General features: G+C 42.1%; 6 protein-coding genes across 8 annotated transcripts in view; 2 read left to right on the top strand and 4 right to left on the bottom strand.

Moving 5' to 3' along the window:
- Nucleotides 1-11711, top strand: part of RB195_011622 (uncharacterized protein) — a gene marked incomplete at both ends in the record, with an annotated part of 35464 nt that extends 23753 nt beyond the window's left edge. Inside the window, 8 exons of one of the 2 annotated variants that reach the window (XM_064193122.1) lie at nucleotides 516-590; nucleotides 4474-4614; nucleotides 6240-6375; nucleotides 7183-7331; nucleotides 7418-7516; nucleotides 9312-9439; nucleotides 11418-11499; nucleotides 11691-11711. In XM_064193122.1, coding sequence (XP_064050705.1) covers nucleotides 516-590; nucleotides 4474-4614; nucleotides 6240-6375; nucleotides 7183-7331; nucleotides 7418-7516; nucleotides 9312-9439; nucleotides 11418-11499; nucleotides 11691-11711 — 831 coding nt within the window. Of the gene's footprint in view, nucleotides 1-515; nucleotides 591-4473; nucleotides 4615-6239; nucleotides 6376-7182; nucleotides 7332-7417; nucleotides 7517-9311; nucleotides 9440-11417; nucleotides 11557-11690 lie in introns of those variants that run through there. The other variant, XM_064193123.1, reaches the window with a different exon arrangement.
- Nucleotides 11712-14887: 3176 nt separating this feature from the next.
- Nucleotides 14888-15190, bottom strand: RB195_011621 (uncharacterized protein; the record flags this gene model as incomplete). Of its 2 annotated transcripts, none has more annotated exons than XM_064193120.1 (1): nucleotides 14888-15190. In XM_064193120.1, one exon carries the CDS (start codon nucleotides 15188-15190, stop codon nucleotides 14888-14890), a length of 303 nt encoding a protein of 100 aa, XP_064050703.1. The 2 variants fall into 2 exon arrangements, with proteins under 2 accessions (XP_064050703.1, XP_064050704.1); XM_064193121.1 differs by having other exon boundaries at nucleotides 14888-15175.
- Nucleotides 15191-16587: 1397 nt separating this feature from the next.
- On the top strand, nucleotides 16588-17004 carry RB195_011620 (uncharacterized protein; the record flags this gene model as incomplete). Its single annotated transcript, XM_064193119.1, has 1 exon — nucleotides 16588-17004. One exon carries the CDS (start codon nucleotides 16588-16590, stop codon nucleotides 17002-17004), a length of 417 nt encoding a protein of 138 aa, XP_064050702.1.
- A 211-nt stretch (nucleotides 17005-17215) lies between these two features.
- Nucleotides 17216-17569, bottom strand: RB195_011619 (uncharacterized protein; the record flags this gene model as incomplete). Its single annotated transcript, XM_064193118.1, has 1 exon — nucleotides 17216-17569. The coding sequence occupies one exon, from the start codon at nucleotides 17567-17569 to the stop codon at nucleotides 17216-17218; it is 354 nt and encodes a 117-aa protein (XP_064050701.1).
- Nucleotides 17216-18791, bottom strand: RB195_011618 (uncharacterized protein; the record flags this gene model as incomplete). Its single annotated transcript, XM_064193117.1, has 2 exons — nucleotides 17216-17648; nucleotides 18706-18791. 2 exons carry the CDS (start codon nucleotides 18789-18791, stop codon nucleotides 17216-17218), a joined length of 519 nt encoding a protein of 172 aa, XP_064050700.1.
- A 241-nt stretch (nucleotides 18792-19032) lies between these two features.
- Nucleotides 19033-19920, bottom strand: RB195_011617 (uncharacterized protein; the record flags this gene model as incomplete). The annotated part of the gene is made up of 1 exon (XM_064193116.1): nucleotides 19033-19920. The coding sequence occupies one exon, from the start codon at nucleotides 19918-19920 to the stop codon at nucleotides 19033-19035; it is 888 nt and encodes a 295-aa protein (XP_064050699.1).
- Nucleotides 19921-19967: the final 47 nt, after the last annotated feature.

The following is a 19967-nucleotide window of genomic DNA, read 5'->3' as shown; positions in this document are numbered from 1 at the left end:
AGGAACGCATGTTGGCCTATACAATGACTTGGGGGGTCCAGCCGATCATCAGGTCAGTGTTTCTATCCTCCCAGACAAGTTTGCTACCAACCCTGGGATGAATGAAAGGCTTGGCTGGCACGGGGGGATTTGGAACCAACGGCCATGCGGACACAGCAGACCTCTTTCTGCGCTACACCCACTCGATTATATTTATACTCTCTGTTCTAAAATATCCTTTTACCAAAAGTTTATTTTTCTTCAGTATAGAAGAGGCTCTAACAGAACTACGATGAAGAGACAAATGTTTGCCTTCAATTTCCAATTTTACTTAATTATCCAGAAACCCCAAGTCTTCGCTATCTTTTCTACCCTTTCAATTTCTGGCTAACTCATGGAAAGTTGTGAGTAGTCAGTTCATCACTAATACTAGCGCACCTATGTCGCTTAAGATGGTTACGCAGGTTAAGGACATTAATGTGAAAGAATGTCGAGAGAATGCGAACATAGAGAGCAAACAAGATTTTCATTTTAAGTTGCTTCCTAATGGATATGCTGCCTCTCTCTACGATTTTCTCAGTGTGGATGCATTTATATCTGCTCGAGCAGGAGTAAGCAATTTTTCAACTTTTTTCTCCTCTCTTTGTTCTGCTCCGGATACTTCATTCAGCGATCTTAAATTAGCAGGTTCGGTCGTGCATATTTTTGGGGGAAGAGCGTAATTTTCAGTGACCTAATCCTTATCGATAAAACATTGTAGGGTCAAAACGAAGTTAAGCAGAGTGCAGTTCCGTAAACAGCCGCGCCGGAAGCGGCCCGGCGAAGCTTAGAGGCCGAGAACGTTATTGAACCCATCGCTGCAGTTTGCAGCATCCCGTGCTCCCGTCTCGATTCCATCCACTGCCTCCACCCCGCCACTTCGAGCGCAGCCGCTTACACAACTGGACTGTGCTTCGTTTTGGTTTGACCCTACTATATATGTGAAGTTCAAACTCAGGTCCAGTGACGAAATTCAAAATAACATCAGAATACCGGGGAAAGCTCAAATTCTCTGTTTTGTTTTTGAAATTCTAAGATATATTCTGCTGTCAATTCAACACTGTTGCATTCTAGCTTGTTTGTTCCTTGGTTTTGCTCCAAAAGTTCGAGAGTTTTTTCTAACCTTCTAACTTTCATTAGGTGTATGGAAAGCTTTGATATTAGATTTTCATCCAAGCGTTTCCACAGCTTTAATACAGTTTTTTCTGCCACAATTAAGGATCTTGAATTTAGATGGTTACAGAAGAAAATAGCGGAAACTGCAGCTTTAATTTCCTACTTAATAATATCTCGAAGGTAAACATATGATTTGTTGAAGAAAAAGAAATTGTTCTCAACCTATCAAAGCATTTGAAAATGGAAATAGAATGAAAACAAAGTTCGCAAACAAAAACCGGTCGAGACATCATTAGTGTCTTCTCAACGGCAGAAAATTACAAGTGGCTTCCTAAAAAATTGTCTCTTTTCAGCGAATTTCTTCGGCTGGTTCCTTGCATTTACGAAGTTACAATACTCCTTATCACTTTTTTTTTCATTTTCTCGTAACTGATACTTTTATTCTTACTCCAGATTACAACTTTTTGTTTATTTTGTATCGAAACTAGCTGCGGCCTACATACTGCGACTCTGTCCTGATTAATGCAAGCAGATGTGGGCCTTTTCGAGACGCTAAGCGTGAGTCGGGATGGACGGACAACCTATCGAAGTCGTGGATGAGTTCTAATATTTGAGCTGTATGCTGAAAAACGATTGTTGCTACGAGAGAGGTATTCAGCAAAGATGCGCTAAATCTAATTCGGCGTTCACCTCAATGTCCAAGTGCCGGTGGTCGATCCCATCACCAACGAAGTCAAGCTGCGAGTCTACCTGTCCACAGTGCACCCTATCATGATCTTCTGATCGAAGACTAGGGCAGCTTCGTAGTTGGTGATGGAAAAGTTTGATTGCATGAAGAGAAAGCTGTATAGGCAGTTGTTAGGCTACTTTGGCCGGTGGTGTGCCATGACCAAGAACTTTACTCAGAAGTTGATATGGTGTACTGGCGGATGGCACGTGAAAAACGTGAAAGTCTTGCCCGGTTTTTTGAAGTAGTCACGGAAAACCGTCTTCGCTCCTTCGGTCACGTTATGAGGAGACCGTCTAATCGTCTCGTTCAAGTTGTCCTGAGAATGCTTCCAAATCTACCTGGAAGCGTTCCCCTGGTCGTAAAAGGAAGTTCTGGACAGAGGTAGTGAAGGAAGATTAAAGACATTTAGCGTCAACAGGCAGTTCAGCCCAGACGTAAAGTCCTGCCGCTTATGGAATAGCGACGTTTGGGCAAATTCCATGCGAACCTGAAGATCGAACAGGACAGGCTCGGCTATGTTCAAGGACGACACACCCCGGTGAAGATGCGGGTAGCCCAGTTAGGCTGTGACACTCGGCCGGTGATTGTTGGAAAATGAGAAGCTGTGAATCTTCTTTTCACTCGGCCTTCTTTTCGCGTGACAACTGCTCGCCTTTGGCTCACCACTATCTACTTTCCAGCAATTGTGTTCCCCTGCACGTTCGCCTTTTGTGTTTTGGTACTCATGTTGACGTTCATATTCTTGTTATTGTCCGCAAATTGTAGCGGTATCAAAGGAATAACCTGTAAAATCAAGTTTAACTATATTCTAAAGGTAGCACATACACCTATGGGAAGAAAACTGTGAGAGCATCCATCAATGCTGGAATCTCTAAACAGAGGAGAAGAAACAGCAGCTAAGGAAAACAAATTTGATTCTGAGCGAAGATTTCCAGATAATTTCGGTACTCGGTCACTCTTGATCAGAAGAGGAGGAGCGAGCGCCAAAAGAAGTCTAAAAGCCGGCTTTAGCCGGACGTTTAACCTGGTGCCATATAATAACACCTTTGAGTGTATGTGTGTGTATTTGCCTGGATGTCACAGAAGAAGCACTCAGGCAGGTTCCGAAGAAAGAACAGAGAACTTTACAGTACGGGGTTGGTGACACGACACCAGAGATTGAGACAAGGGGATTATTGTTCACAAACACTGCCCAAACATTTCATACGGTTTCGTTGGAAAATAACTGAGAAATGTGAACCGTTTTTTAGATATGACAACTGAATGTCACTAATGTACCCCTCTGTATGCGCACTCGCTTGTAGTTACTCTGACCATATCTGCCGGATCCTTTCTTTAAAGAGTGCATACGTCTATATAGACAGCTGTTTTATTACTTGTTAGCTGTTTACATTATATTACTGTTATCTTTATCAGTATGATCATGGCATTTATGACATTTCACATTTGCATTATATATTAATTGCTAAGTACAAAAGTTTGTGCAATACTTGTGTTGCTGCGGTAACGAATGAATATAGAAGTGAAGTGAATTCTCTAAATATAGAATATCCAGACCTTTACACCAAAATGACTACAGAAAACAACCACTGGAATTTTGAATCATGGCGTATGTTTCTAAAAAAGCCTGTGAAGCTTTGTTTGTATCAAAAAAATTACTTCTTGGGCAGAAATTTAGGGGAAGTGCTTGTGCTTTAATTTTTCATTGTTAGCGAAGAGAGCACGAGAAGAAGCCCTAAGTTGGCGTTAGCCGGATGACCTTCAGAGTGGTTTGTTAATACAACAGCATTCTGTTTCTCACTTTTTTGATAATATTGTTCTGAAAGAAGTGTTAATCAATTTTCCTCCATTGAGATAAAGAGCGAAATTCGTAATTTGCCTGTAGAAATTGTCCTCCTGCAGAACAAGGCAGCGAGATCAGGAAATTAAAGCGAAGTCTTTGATGCACATTCTGTCAACCATTAATTATCTCGAGAGAAACCTTCCATTTCTAGTAATCTCCGTTTTTTCTTCATTTAAGAAATCAGAAGCAGTCTGTTGGTCTATTGTAAACCTTTCAAGTAATTTAACACCAAGAAGGGTATCAGAGAGAAAAAGAGCCCAATAAAAAAAACCTGTTTGCTGCAGTTGTAAATTGCCTATGCAGTTTTTGACTTCAACTTTCTTAAAAATCCGAAGTAAACTGGTATCAAATCCCAGTTATTCACAGTCCACAAAACGAATATGGTTTTTTTTTTCTTATAGGCATATCACCAGTTCAGAGTTAAATCGATTATATCTCTAATTAGATTATTTACTACTACATAAATGCCTAATATGGTGGTTGCAACAATCTACTCTTTGACATTGAATCCTATCTGAAAATAGAGATATTTGTCGATAAAGATCAGTGCAATAGTGTAGCAGCCTGCATTTCTGGTTCTCGAAAAAAGACGAGGAAGATTTCGAAGAAAAAAGGATCAAAGAGATTGTCCAAATGGCATTACAGATACTTTTATTTATCTTGAAGATGAAAGTTGTAATAAAAAGTTAGATAAAATTAGTGTTACAACACCGTTACCCAACAAGTTGAAAAATGCGGAGCGGGTTTTTATAGTAACATCTTCCAGTTACCAGCAGGATTGTATAGAGCAAGTGTAGGACGCATCCCATCGTTCTCAAGCGATCCGAGCAGCGACTGCAGTTTGGATAAGGATTATAAAGCAAACAGAAAAAGGTGGACTTACTATGGTCCAAAAAATTCTACTGCTGTAAGTGTTTCATTTCATGATTGGGTCTCAGAAGTTGATAATTTTTTAATTTCTTATATTCTTTAGTATTTGACTGAATCACAATATCTTCGCAGTATTTCTCATGTGATACTCGTGAACAAGAGGCATGCAGTGATGTGAAAATGTAAAAAAATGTGAAAATTATTTTTTGTAGAACTTCAAGTTGTACTCGCATTGCTATTTCGCGGAGCTGAGAATGGCTTGGAGCAGTAGCAGGGAGAATATCAATTAAAAATGGATAGAAGAAAAGATACATAAGTCGCAGATACACGATGTCGTAGTTCCCCTCCACAAAGCGGTATCCATGGTTGTTTTTTGGTCGATCTCGAAAATATCGAAGATGTTATAAAATTCGCGCAGAGCAGTCCGGCAATGCAATATGTTGTTCTTGAATGCATCCTAATGCTCGTAATTGTAGAACAAGAACACAGCTTCGATAAGTGGTGGCAAATGTGGTCTTCTAAAGATAATTAAGGCTAGTCAATCAAAGCGGATTAACAACTGGTCGACCTCGCGGATGAGCTCTTTGAGTTGAGCTGAATGTTGATGAACACTGGCAGATGCAAGAATGATATAATGTAAAGATGCGTCTAAGCCTTTTCACCATTTAACTCAACCATTTGGCTCATTCACCTATCGTTTGTGCTCGACTCTTATTGCCTACGAACTCGAACTGCGAGTCTATTCAGAATACTTGCCCCGCACATTTTTCTTTTTTTCATGACGACATAATCGAAGAGTCGGGCAGCGCTTTCTATACGATGATAGTGAAATCGAGAAATCGGATATGGTATACTAGTGGATATTACTCGAAAGGAGACAACATCCTGTCTGTGCTTCTTTCGTCGCATTCCGAGAAAACCAGCAGATCGACTCGTTCCGCACGTCGTGATCAGTCTTCCATAACCAAGTCTTAAATAGTGGCCTCGTAGAAATTTAGTAATGAAATAGCGAGGGAGCACCAGAGGACATTCGGCACCGGCATGGGCAGTTTAGGAGAGATTTCAAGATTTGCTGAACAACACGGAACACCTACGACTTGATCCGTGTGAGATTTTGATGATGATCAAGATCGTTGAGCAGATCTGTGTCCTAGGACTAAACACCACGACGAAGATACGAGCAATCCGCGTTGGTTGATAACATCCAAACCGCCCACCAAGTCAAGTTAATGAAATGTTAGTTAATGTTACGTTTTCTCATTTGCTGATTACGCAGAGATTTCACTAGCTTATGTGAGTGCTTGAGAGTTGCCAACCTGAGGCAAACATGCAAGGAAGCAGACGCACGGAGGAGTAATAGAGATGAAAAGCAACGCGCGTAGCGGCCCCAAGTATGAAATAATTGCAACGTCTCATTTACCTTTTGCGACATGCACAGGAAGTTACCGCGATACGCGATACTACATTGTGGCACAACAATGCTACGGCGTTAGACTCGTAGCACCCCATTTTTCGAATTTCCTGACACACACACGTGACAAAATAAGCCCGTTATTAAATATCATGATAATCGGTAAAAATTTTAGCAATTGTATTGGGCCGTTCCAAACTTTTAATAGCCTGCACTGCTTATGAGGTTTATTCAATAACGTGTGATTGCAGATATCTGACGATAAATATTGGAGTGATAAGTATCCAGCAAACACTTGCGCCGATCTTCCACGTACCACTGTGGGTCTACTAAACCACTACGTGGATATACCAGCCTTCGTTCGTCGTCCTATTATTTGCACATACGGTTTGTGTTAATGATATGAAAAAGTCAGATATCATGAAAACAGCTTGCCTATACCGCTGAGGTTCGATAGAAATAGTCGTAAGACATTAATTCAGTTGCTACAACCGTTATCAGTTTATCTGTTCATTATTTGTTTTGTGAAAATAAATTGTGAGAGGCTGCAGGTATTTCTTAGCTGGTGCCCAAGAATGTCATTATCATCATGTCCTATCCTGCATGGCTTTCTTTTGCTGTTTGTTGCTAAAATCTTTCTTTTCCTAAAAAGGACTCAATTCCTCTTTGATTGGTCATGGGTGGTAACTTTGTGAAGAAGAGTTTGTCGCAAACATTATTTGAAGAAAAGTCTGAAAGCTGAGAAAAAGCTATACAGTAGCTGAAACTATACCGTAGCAATGGTCCTGTACGAATCTCTTCGAAAAAAATGAAACCCTGTTCTGCTAGTGCAGGAATTGTATCAAATTGTAATTGTAGCATAATCTCTTGGAGTAGTACACTTTCTGTGGGTCCGCCTAATAAAGAAAACAATTTGACGTCTGAAGAAAATATGACTGACGAAGTGTTGGAATGTCTTCTAGTAGACGTTTTGGTCCCCAAAAATTCGCATCAGCTGGAAATGGTGAACAAAATGGTGGTTGCTCAATGTCCTTGAAACCATTTCATTTGGTATTTCGAAAACAATTCTTTGTTAACTAAAGGAGGGAGCGTCTAGTTGTTAGAAAAGAAAACAAGAATTCCAAAGTCTACAAGAATAATTGAAATTCCACCTTTTTGAAATATTTGAAATTCTTCTAATTTTACGAATTTTAGGCAACCCCCCAGATCTACCACCACTTAGACCAGATGATCAATGCAACAGGGCCGCTCATTTTGATCATAACAAACAACGATGCGTTTGTAATGATCCCAGTGCCGATGGTAAAATTAAAGACCCTGAAAAATATGGGAAATTCCCTGAGGTTTGGTCATTCCCCAGACATTTACCGATTGAATTGGAGATTGAGTTGTGTTGTCGATCATGATCGATGATCCTAATGATTTTGAGGGAGTCATTTGTATTGATTGCACTAGTACAACGATCACAAGATCAATCATGTTCGTTCTTGATAACACTGGCAGTGTGGGACATGACGGTTGGGCGCAGGTGGGTTTCGATTTCGAGGCTCTGTTCCTTTTGGAAGCAAATTATGAATGAAATAGCTAAAACACCATTTTTCGCTTTCTAGACAAAAAGTGAAGTATGCACTTTCTATATATGGACGTTCATACTAAGTTATCATCAATTTGCCGAATTTGCTCGTTCTGAGGTGTGAGTTGGGGAAATTCGGTTAAAGGCAGCATACCACGAACCTGAGGTAGTTCGGATTTCAGGTGGAGTATTCGTATACGGGATAGTAGATTATGGAGAGGGGTGTGGTTCCGTCCATTTCTTCCTAATTGCCGTGAAAAACGACTCGGAAGATGCGGCGCCGCACAGGGCTGGCGCTCCAATCGAACTCCTTGTAGAAAATAGTGCGCCGGAACGCTCGAAGCCGAGTCTTCCGGCCCGTTTTCTACGGCAATTAGGAAGAAATGAATGGAATCACCCTCCTCCCCATAATTTACGACCCCGTATACGAATACTCCACCGGGAATCCGTACCACTCCAGATTCGTGGGGTGACGCCACTAAGGAAGACTTTAGTTACGTCTACAAAGATAAAATCGTTAACTATCTTTTAAAGGTAGCGACAAGAACAAAATCTCCTGAAAACAGTGAATTGGGGGTTTAGATTGCTAATGTGAGCGTGGGTTGCTCGGTTCCCACTAATCATCATAAAAAGTAGCGTGGGAGCGACGTTTGTTAATAATATGATAATATGTGTTCCGGTTTCCAGTACCAGCCTGTTCATTGTTTCAATTTGAATAGCCTATTGAAAGGAAGAGATCTCATTGATCTTCGACCGCTCGCACGTGGATGCGGCGCGTGCACAAGCGTGGTGCGTTCCAACTTACATCATAGGAACGAATACCGTTTTCCACGCCGCTTTTAGACTGTTACAGAAAACTGACACTCCTAACTCCATATTTTACAAGGAGCTTCAATTTCGTGATACGCTTCCTCCAAATAGCGTTTAGATTTATTCCTTATTCGTAGGAGCAAAAGTTCAGGATTTCCAATGGAAACATAATACAGGAAAACTTACAATACACTCTGCATTCCTTAAAGGTATCACTCCACGAATATGAGGTGGAACGGATTTCAGGTGGAGTATTCGTTTACGGGATAGTAGACTAAGATAATGATAGTGATTAAGTCCATTTCTTCCTTATTGCCGTAAAAACGGCCCGGAAGATACGGCTTCGGGAGTACTATTTTCTACAAGGAGTTCGATTGGAGCGCGCCAACCTTGTGCACGCGCCGTATCTTCCGGGCCATTTTCTACGGCAATTAGGAAGAAATGGACAGAATCTTCAATCTTACCCCCAAATATTTCAGTAGATGTGTTCTGCCTCTTATCGTCTCACTTCGCTTCCCTTTTAACCCTAAGAAAATGAAGGTTGAGATGTCTAGCAGTGCCAATTTCTAAAAAAAAACGAAGACGTGACATCAAGGGATTGTTGCAGAGGTCACGAACATGTAGACACGTGTACATATAATGAGTTTTTCTTTACGCTGCTTCGAGTCTTCGTAGTAAATCTCACTGCACTGGAGTGCTTTTGCATTTCTTCCAAGGACTGATAAGTATTCTAGCAAGTAAGTAAATAAGTAGGCATTAAGGAATAAGCATATCCACTCTAGTATACAGCACGAAGCCGGTATTGTGTAGTGTCACATAACTTTGCACTTCTACTTGCGATTTTAAACTTGAACCTCTCTAGTCAAAAAATTAGTGGTTTGAGGACAGCGAAGATTAAGGTGGTACAATATTTGTAACGATGACTCCATATACATTTCAGCAGAAAGATTTCATGCGGAAAGTGGCGGAATCGATCAAAAATGTCCGAATGGGACTAGTTATTATCGCTGCAGATCCTAATATAGAAATTGAAATTGATTACTATAACAAAAATAAAGAAAAAGTCTGGTGAGTTGCAAAACAGTTCGTTGCTCTTACAGATATCCACGACTTTGAAACATTTTTAGTTTCATGAGTATTTGGTTAGGAGCAGGTAGTGAGCTTTTCTTTTAAAATTACAGAACAAATAAAAGTAATGGGAAAAATAAAAGAAATAGGAAAAACAATAATAGGAAAATAATAGGAAAAAATAATAGGAAAATAAAATAAAAATAATAGGATAAAAAATGTGAGTCAGGTATGAAGACGAACTATGAAGACGCTGACGCTGAGTTAGATGTTGTATATGGGTCAAAAATAATGCTTCAAAATATCGCCAGCTATTTTCGCTATTTTTCTTCGCTCTTCAAAAATGAAAATTTCACATCGAAAACGGACCAGCGGTATGCGAATTTCGCCAGTTAAAAGAATATTCAAGGGGGTAGTGGCGCAGTCGACAGGAGGTCCACTGTGACGTCACCGTCGATGGTTTGAAAGCGTTCTAATCCTAACCGAGCTTTTCATTCCTACTGGTCGATAAAGTGCTACCAAACTCGTCTGGAAGGATTAAAACACTGACTTGATACATTGAGTACACCCCACACGTCTTGCTGAGATCAGAAAGTTGTTTATGAATCAAAAAGATTCAGAGTTGAAGTCGAGAACGTTAGCGCATCCAAAACGGATTGATATCCTTGAAGATTTTATTCTTTTTTACTCTAAAAAGAATTTTATCCTGTTTCCTCTTTAGAAACGGAAAAATTACAGCAGCTAATCAATACTGTATTGCACTTCCTATCGTTTCCCAGGTCTTATACACATCATCAATCTATCACTGGACATCATAAAGTTTCCCTGCTCTACATTGTTCTTCCCAGTCCTTGACATTTCTAAACATGATTTTCTCTAAATATTTTCATGGTTTATTCGATGGGCTTCATACACACCACAAATTTCACAATCTGCTTCGGCTGTTTCGGCATTTTCATTAAAAGCAAGTGGTATAAAGTGTCGAAAATGCTCTATTTTGTTCTTTTGACGCCCCTTTTCAATAATCTAGAGAAGTAAGGATCAGTGAGAATTGAAAAAACTCTACGTTGTTGTACGGAAGAGGTCCTTCATCAATCCACATATAACAGATTAAAAAGAGATAAAAGTGTACTCCGCTGACCAGCCGATCAATCCCTCTTATATGTGCCAAGAAGTTCGACTTCAATTCGGATTCGTTTGAGGGTTAGGTTTAACCTGAACAATCAGTTGCGGTGCTGACAAATGTACCAAATCAGTGCTTTTATCCTCTTAGACAACTCGATCACCAATTTATCGGCCTCGGAGGGATGAGGAACTTCAAGACGGTTATAGTCGCAGCCTAACTTGCTGCCACCCATTTTGCCAGTATTTTCCATATCTAAGCGCATTTCTTGGTAATTTTTGGTTCTCAACTCAATATGGTATTATATTATGATATTATATTAACTCGTGATTATATGTTTGAAAAAACTAGACTATAAAGCAGTGGTATTGAAATGAACGGCTGTAGCGCAGTCGATAAGAGGTTAGGCTGTCTGCATTATCGATAGGGTTGGTTCGAATCCGCTCCAGTGCTCACCAAGTCTCTCTCCGGGGTCGATAAATTCATACCTACTTGTCTAGCAGGGTAGAAACACTGAATTGACACATCGGGTAGCCCCCGCAAGTCATTGTAATAGGCTAGTTAGATGTTCGCAATCTTTAAACGGTGCTGAGTTGAAGTGAATGTGGTGGAGCATCCGAAGCAGGTTGATTAACTCCAGAGACATCATCCCTTGATCCTTTAATCAGCTTGTCCTGGCCAAAACTTAAATAATTGCTTATGTGCCGCTGCAGCGATGGTACTAGCAAGGATCCCCCTAGATCCTGACCGCTACGCCTCAGAGTACCTCTTCGAGCGCACCCGCTTATCCAACTACATCTAGCTTCATATCATATTGACTCTACTACTACATTGATGATTCGAAAACAATTTCAGGAATTTTATTAAACACAAAAGATGGGGAAACAGATGGACTGGCATTGGACCGGCACTTCGTCTTGCGCGCCTAAGTCTTGAGGTTCTTTTATATCCTTTTATTGCTTTTGTTTACAAGAGTATTAAACTTCTCTTTTAACTAAGCTAATAATAACAACATCACCGGAGTGTTACAACGTGCTCCTAACCATTCCAGTAGTCTTTTCTCCATCACAATACTGACTACGCAACTTGCATGCTATCCTCTATTACCAGTTTTCACTACTATTCCAGAGAAAGACGGGTGTAGCGTAATTGGCGACAGGAAGGGTTGTGACTGCACATTCGTTACTTTAGTACTTTAATAAGCAGTACGTCAACCAAGTCTTTCATCTTTTTTGCGTCAATAAGTTGGTACCAGTTGTGTCTGATTAGACGGAAACGCTGACTTTGTACATCGGCCAATCTCCGTAAGACTTGGAAAAGCGAAGCACGAAAAGTTTATAGAACTCAAAAGATTCTGAATTAAAGTCGAAAAAGTTGGCGCCAGAAGGACTGATTAACACAGACAATTTGTCTTTCACCCACTTTGCAGAGAAACCAGAAAGATGTCAAACTCAAAGTAGAGGGCCCTCTTATATTCCAGTAGAATTGTTTGGACGCGCAGTTAATAGTACGAAAATAGTTACGAAAATATGACTGATGTGGCGTAGCACAACGTCATCGATTTTCCAAAGATGACAATTTCTTTTTTTTCTTTCTTTCTTTTCTTTTTCGACTATTTTTACACAAAGATAAACGGTAGACATGCTCAGGAATAACGTATATTTCATTGTGCCATGATATCATTTTTGTTACGGAAATATTCACACAACAATCATGATCACGCTATATAATAATGGGCTTATTCTGTCAAGCGTGTGTGTGTGTGTGTGTGTGTGTGTGTGTGTGTGTGTGCGTGTGTGTGTGCGTGTGTGTGTGTGCGTGTGTGTGTGTGTGTGTGTGCGTGTGTGTGTGTCACGAAATTCTAAAAAGAGGGTGTGATGGGTCCAACGGCGTCGGATACGTGCGCCGGCGCCTAATAGCCGTAAAGAAAGGTGCGACGGATCCCACGGCGTCGGATTGGTGTGTCATAGTGCAGTAGTATCGCGTAGTAACTTTGTATGCATGTCACAAAAGGTAAATGCGACGTTGCAACCGTTTCACAGCCGTGGCCGCTGTGCGCGTTCCTTTCACCTTTGTGACTCGTCCGCGTATATATTTCCTCATTTCTGCCTCATGTTGCTAACATGCCCACTTCGAAAGTTAAAACACTCATGCAAAAGGCTGCTTAAATAGTAGCGAACAGTTTGGGTTATCTGGCGTGAGACGTTATCTTCATCAGTAAGTCGATGGTGTCTTTCACGTCATTTTATGTTATAATATCACTCTATGATAACTGTTGGGGGAAAGCAAGAAGATAACCAATACTTTAGGTATTCCTTTCAAATTGTGTACATATCATCCACCCGGCGTCGGATAAGCGCACTGTTTGCGACGAGTCCATCGGCCCCGTATTGGTGCACCGGCGCCACATAGCTATAAAATGTTGTCAACGGATCCACCAGCGTGATTGGTGCGTTGGCGCCAAAGAGCTATAAAATTGTGTTGGACGGGTCCCACGGAGCAACATAGCTAAAATGGGGTGCGACGGGTCCACCTGCGTCGGATCGGTGCGCAATAACTTCGTATGGATGTCATGAAAGGTAAATTAGGCGCTGCAACCTTTTCATATCCATGGCCACTGCACGTGTTGCATTACACCTCCTCCATATATCTATTTCCTTTCACGTTTGCCTGAACTTGGTAGCATGCCCTCTTCAGAAAGTGAAAACCTCCACACAAACGGCTACTTTAATAATACCCAGTAATTCACATGATCTGAAGTGGAACTTGTTTTTATCACTGTGATGATGTTGTGTACGTCATCTTATGTTAAAACATCATTCTGTGATAACCGCTGGGGGAAATCAGGAGGAACACCTATACTTCGAGTAATGCTTTCAAATTGTCTATATATTATTTTGGTATTGAAGGAGTGGTTGAAGCTGGTGATCGAATATTCTCTAAATGTAGAGTTGACACGTTTAGAAACAAAACTCTGTATTCTCTCGCCATAATTCATAATAAAAAAGAGAAGGAAAGCGTTGTTAAAAAAACACAAAACTAATTTTACATAGAATGATCGATGAAAATTAATAGCTACTGCTATTAATTTTCATCGATCAGCGAAGGGGAGTTACGAGGAGTTACGAGTCTGAAGTCCGGCTTCAGCCGGACATTCAGACTGGTAACAATACTAGCCACACAATTAATTTTGCTGTCATGCAACCACCACTTTCTCATACTCATCTAATTCTTGTGCCCATGTTCGTAGTTTTTTTTTTGAAATCTCATGTTCTATTAGCAATAGGGGAAATCACAGAGCGATCCACTGCTATAACTTAGTAGTTCATTACTTCGAGAGAGAACAATTACAAGTCTACTAGTCTGAAGGTTCGGTACAACCGAATTTCACACTTTCAGCGGTGTTCGCTTCACCCACCATCACTGTCCAATCAAAATTGACGGTGGTAACACTTTTTTTTGCAAAATTAGAAGTGTGTTTTCCCAACAACGCTTTTTTTATAATTTTATGTTCATTTCATAGTTTTCTTTCTAAACTCGTCACTTCTACATTTTGAGAATATTCAAAGTTCGGCTTCAAACACTCCTTCGATACAAATTTAGTATAAACACAAGTTGAAAGTATTACTCGAAGTATGGGATTTCTTTCTTTTTTCCTTAACAGCTATCACAGAATGATGTTTAACATAAAATAAGGTGAACGAATATCACTTTAGTGATAGAGATAACGTTTCACATCCGATCATGTAAATTGATGTGAATTGATCGCTACTATGTAAGCAGCCAGTTTCATTCGTGTTTCCACTCTCTAAGGAAGGCATGTTATCAACCTGAGGCAAACGTGCAAGGAAATAGACGCGCGGAGGAGTCATAGAGGTGAAAAGGAACGCGCGCAGTGGCCACGGCTATGAAACGGTTGCATCGTCCCATTTACCTTTGCTACATGCACACGAAGTTACTGCGCGATAAAACTGCACTATGGCACAATAATTCTTCCCCGTTGATACACATACACATACTCACACACATACACATACAGAGAGTTAGACATACGCGCACGTGAAAAACTAAGCCCATTATTATTTACCGTGATCATGATTATTGAACCTAAAGGAAACAAAAGGTGATAACTGGAAATCCGCAAAACAAAAACATTTCCTATTTCTCAGAAATGTAGGAGTGGAATAAATGAAGATCAATAATTGTGGCAGTTGTAGCTCTCAAAACTTATTTGCTTCGAGTGTTTTGGGTTTTCCGCATTGCCAGCGTCAGAAAATAATTACTTACTTACGTCTTCACTGGACGTGCGGGCCCCAGCATCTCTTCTACTCGTTTCGTTCCCTCGCCATTGTCATCCAAGATGTTCTCAAGCTTCGTGAGTGACGTTGACGAGGTCCTTGAGCCGTATCCAGCTGAGCTCTCAGCTGGTCCATCTGTGCAGCGAACACGTCACCCCATCTCGTTGGCGGTCTCCCTCGGGGGCGTTTAGCGTCCCTTGGGATCCACTCTAGCGTTCTTTTAATCCATCTATCGTCGATTCTTCTCATGATGTGGCCGGCCCATCTATGTTTTGCTTTTGATACATATTCCGCTGGATCGCGAAGACGGGACATTCCTCTTATAGGCATTAGTCCACGAATCTGAGGTGGTATGGATTTCAGGTGGAGTATTCGTGTACGGTTTGCCTTGCCGAATTTGCTCGTTCTGAGGTGTGAGTTGGGGAAATTCGGTTAAAGGTTAGCATACCACGAACCTGAGGTAGTTCGGATTTCAGGTAGAGTATTCGTGTACGGGATGGGAGACTATGGAGAAGGGGGTGATTCCGTCCATTTCTTCCTAATTGCCGTAAAAAACGGCCCGGAAGATACGGCTTCAGTCGTTCTGGCGCACTTTTTTCTACAGGGAATTCGACTGGAGCGCGCCAGCCTTGTGCGGCGCCGCATCTTGCTGCTCAGCTTGGGAGACCCTGCCCGAGGACGAACCTCCGCTGTGCATCGCAGTTCGACGCCCAGTGTCACCTCCACGCCACTATGAGGCGGTAAACCGTTGTGGAGGTCAGCGTTAGAAAATAAGCAAACAAAAACATTTAGCCAGGAAGGTGTACATTTAGCTCCGTTCAGAAAAGTATTAATAGGTCAGATAGTCGTACATTCTAGACAACTGAGAAGCGTTTCCAGCCAAACGCAGTCGAACTAAGTTCTGAGAATTTCCTTTTGTTTTCATTAGCGGTCGTAGGGGTTCTGAGCTCAATCACGTAAACTGTTGTGGTCGATGCGGAAACGGTGAAGCTGTCCATCATCTAACATATTTTCGACCACACGGTTACTGTTTTCCACCTTGGCGTTCGTACCAAATCCTACAATAGCCGCTTTACAGCTTGTAATCTTGGTGTCCCCCCAAACGCATTAATTTTATCAGTCTATGTTGTAATCTTCAACGATTTTTGTGGGAGCTTGGAGCACTCACGTTCGCAGTTTCTCAGCGCTCAAGAGTGCAAAGGTGTATCTAGGCGGTGTATTTCTTGCAAAGGTGTATTTCTTCTCCACCTCCAGAACGTAGTAATCTTTCTTTGTAAGTGTATTCAGCATGATTGTCTATCACAGTGTTCCATGTTTCTGGTATTGTTACATTTCAATGGGACCAGAAACTGACGCTGCGACTCAGAAAACAACACAACAACGGCTTTGAGATCAGTGAAAGAATTGAACAGTTTTTGCTTTAGGGAGTGCTGGAGGTCTCCGAATGAGAAATGATCCTCCATTCATCCTATTCCCCTGATCTCGCCTCACAAGAGCACCCCTTGTTCCGTGCGCTTAAGAATTCTTCGAAGCCAAAGCTGTTTAATTTTTCCACCGATCTCTAATCTGCTGTTTAAAGTCTGTCCTTGGTCCTTAAAGTCTCAACCCCCCGCTTGAAAACCCAGGGAAATGTGATAATTTCGGAAAGGTGGAACATTGAGAACAAATCAGCCATCGACGGATTGGTCGAAAAGTATCTTCCCCGCGAGTCAGTAAATGATGACATTATGATCGTCGAAGCCACGTCAACACCAGGGGAAAAGAAAAACAAGAAAACTGCTACCAACCTTCTCGCGACACATCTTCCCTCTGCTTTCACCGCGTCCGACTTGTCAGAAGCAACACTGGAAGAAGCCCTGCCTCAGATATTGCAACAATTACATCAAGACCTAGCTGCAAGCAGTCGCTGGTGTGATAGTATCCACCAGGAAATTCACATCAATGAACCTTCCACCCTTCCAGTTGGACAACGGCACAGACTTCGCCATTATATTCGTCCAACCCGGATGCATTTAAGAGGTCCCCATCTGCAAAAGATCTCTTATTTCGGTCCGCATCTGCAAAAGAGCTTAGAGCTAGCTGTCACAATCTGCTCCTATCGCCGATGTGAGAAGGGCAAATGGACGTATTCGACTTTGATTTGACTTCTCGACAAGACTCAAAAACGGCGCAATTACATCGATACCTGCTCCACTTTGCGGCGGAGGTTGTTACCAAGCTTACTGGAGGAACCATCTTTTTCTAAATCGTTCACATAAATGTGTACCGTTCTAGATCTTTTAGAGTTAATGATGATGATTATGGAGCTGATGATCAATTTGGATCTTCCAGCTGATCTTCTTCTTCTTCTTCTTCCTAGCGTTTGTCCCGCGTTGTTGCAGGGTCCGCTTTTCTGCTTCTTGTCTTCCATTTGGTTCTATCCATTGCATCAGCCGTACACAAACGTGCATCTATCATATCCAGCTTCACACGGTCTAACCAGCTAATCTTTGGCCTCCCACGCGGTCTCAATCCTGAAACGTCGAGCTTCAGAGCGGTTTTGGCAACAGAATCTTCCTCCCGCCGCAAGACGTGACCAAACCATCCCAGTCGCGCCTCCTTCATCTTCTCAGTTATCGGGACGACGTCGAAAATGGAACGTACAGTGTCGTTGGATACTTTCTCTTTTAGCGTTACACCTATCGTCCACCTTAACATCCGCATCTCCATAGCGTGCAGCGCTCTTTCCAAGGCTTTCGTCGTCGGCCAGCACTCGCATCCGTAAAGGGCAACAGGACGCACAACCGTCCTGTAACTAACAAGTCCCTGTTCGACTTCACTCGAACAGGGACTTTCTTGTCACACAGTTCGCCTGTGAATTTACATAAATTCTCATGAATAATGTTTATGAATTTTCGCAAATCATAGTGGCTGTGTGTTGTGTTTAACGTCGAAACAGCAGTGCTAGTTATTGTTTGTTTATCGGGTCTCTTAAGGTTTTCTCATAGCCACTGAAAATGACTTGCACCCTATGTTTGTGCTAACGTCCGACGTCCGGCTTTTTCATTCAACTGGTTGAAGATGGTTCATCCTCGAATCATTACATACGCAAAGAAGCCCAAAAAGCATGTTTGTGCTTAGAGAAACATTACGGATAGCCACTGCATTGGATGCACCTTTCAGACTAGTCCACAGCTCAAGTTCGCATATTTTTGAAAAGATAGACAAAAAAGAAGCGAAAGTAAGAAAAATCGTATTTCTAAGGTTGAGATTGAGTGAAAGACTGCGAACAAATACTTTTTTGGAGTAGCAAAAAGAGAGAGGACTTTAGGAAGTGACATTACTTATTAGTAAATTAGCGGACTGTGCATTCTGAAAATTGTGGAGGTATGTAAGAGTCACAGAAGTTCCTGCCAACCTCAACCCTATTTTTATTGCATGTCATCACTTCATGTTCTAACCAGCAATGTCACCTTCACACATATCTATGAAAGTAACCTGTTATGTTGTATCATTAGATGAGCGTTTGCAAGCGTCGAATACACATCTTTTTAACAGCAGAAGAAGTATTTCCAGGAAAAACTGTGCCAGGTAACGGTAAAATGTAAAAGCTGTCATAATCCTCCTACTTCCTATTCAAGTTGGAAACACTCGCATTCAAATCAAAACAAAATCGTTCACATAACTTTGGCCAGGGCGAAGTCTACGAACCCCGCCAAAGAGGAACAAACACGTTAGAGCTGGGGACGACCCAACACGCTGCTACGTTACCTTCCGCACAGCCATTCAAGAAGATTTACATGGGATTGTTATATTGTGTTACCGTAACTCTCTCTCATAGAGGCGAGATGTTGAATCGGGCGTACCTGTAGTTGTACAACATGATCATCTTGATCACCTTGACTCCCGTTGATCTTCGAACCGGTCGAGCGGGCGCAAGTAATTCTTCCATTTGTCCCGATCGCATGCCAGAGTAGCGCAGTGGTTCTTGCTTTCGCGTGGGAAACGAAGAGCATCATATTCTTCTTTGAAGGACTTCGTGAAGAAATCTGACCATCGTGTCGTCTTCCTGTAGTGCGCTTAATATCCGGGGAATCCAGTCGCTCACGGCTCTGGTCCAACGGTTGTCATTAAAGCGCGTCACGTGCCTGGCCTACCTTATTTTACTTTCCTTGGCAAATGCGGCGGCGTCTCTAATCTTCGATCATTGACGTAGGGGAGAACTTCGAATCCCGTCCCTCGCTTGCGTGAAACGGGATACTCCTAGCATCACTCTCAATTGCGCGTTCAATGACGCTCACTACGTTTTCTTCCTGCTTGCGAAATGCCCAGGTTTCCGAAGCATAGGTCAAAGCAGGAAGTACGGTGGTGTTGAAGAGGTGAGCACGGAGCCTGGTGTTCCTGGTCTTCTTCACTACATCCTCGATGCTCTTGAACGCTCCCCAAGCCGCTCGTCTCCTCCTGCCCAGCTCGGGGGTCAGGTCGTTCATCATGTTTAGTTCCCGACCCACATAAACGTAGCTGGTGCATTCGGATATGTTCGTTCCGTTGAGCGTGAATGGGGCATCCGAGACCCATCCGTTCCGCATGAACATCATCTTTTGTAGATTCAGCTGAAGACCGATGCATCCACATGTTTCGTCGAATTCGGTCAGTATTCGTTCCGCTTGGCTGATGCTAGATGTTATCAGTACGATGTCATCAGCAAAGCGCAAATGGTGTAGCTGTCGACTATCGACCTTCACTCCCATGTCGTCCCATTCCAACTTTCGCATTGCGTTCTCGAGGGTGGCTGTGAATATTTTGGGTGAGATTGTATCACCCTGTCGGACCCCCCTCTTCACGTCAATGATGATGTTCTTGTAGAATGGCGGAATTCCGGTCGTGAAGTTACTGTACAGCTCTCGAAGTACCTTTATGTACTGAGTAGGAACGCCTTGATTGTCCAAGGCTTCCACGATCGCTTCCGTCTCAACTGAGTCGAAGGTCTTCTTTAAGTCGATGAAGGTGAGACAGAGCGGCATGTTGTACTCTCGTGATACCTCGATGAGTTTCGAAACAGTGTGAATGTGGTCAATCATGCTGAATCCTCTTCGAAACCCTGCTTGCTCGCATGGCTGTCCTTCAT

This window comes from Necator americanus, chromosome III, assembly GCF_031761385.1.
Source record: "Necator americanus strain Aroian chromosome III, whole genome shotgun sequence".
Lineage (NCBI taxonomy): Eukaryota > Metazoa > Nematoda > Chromadorea > Rhabditida > Ancylostomatidae > Necator > Necator americanus.
Note: the sequence above shows the minus strand (reverse complement) of the source record. Positions and strands in the feature narration are given on the sequence as shown.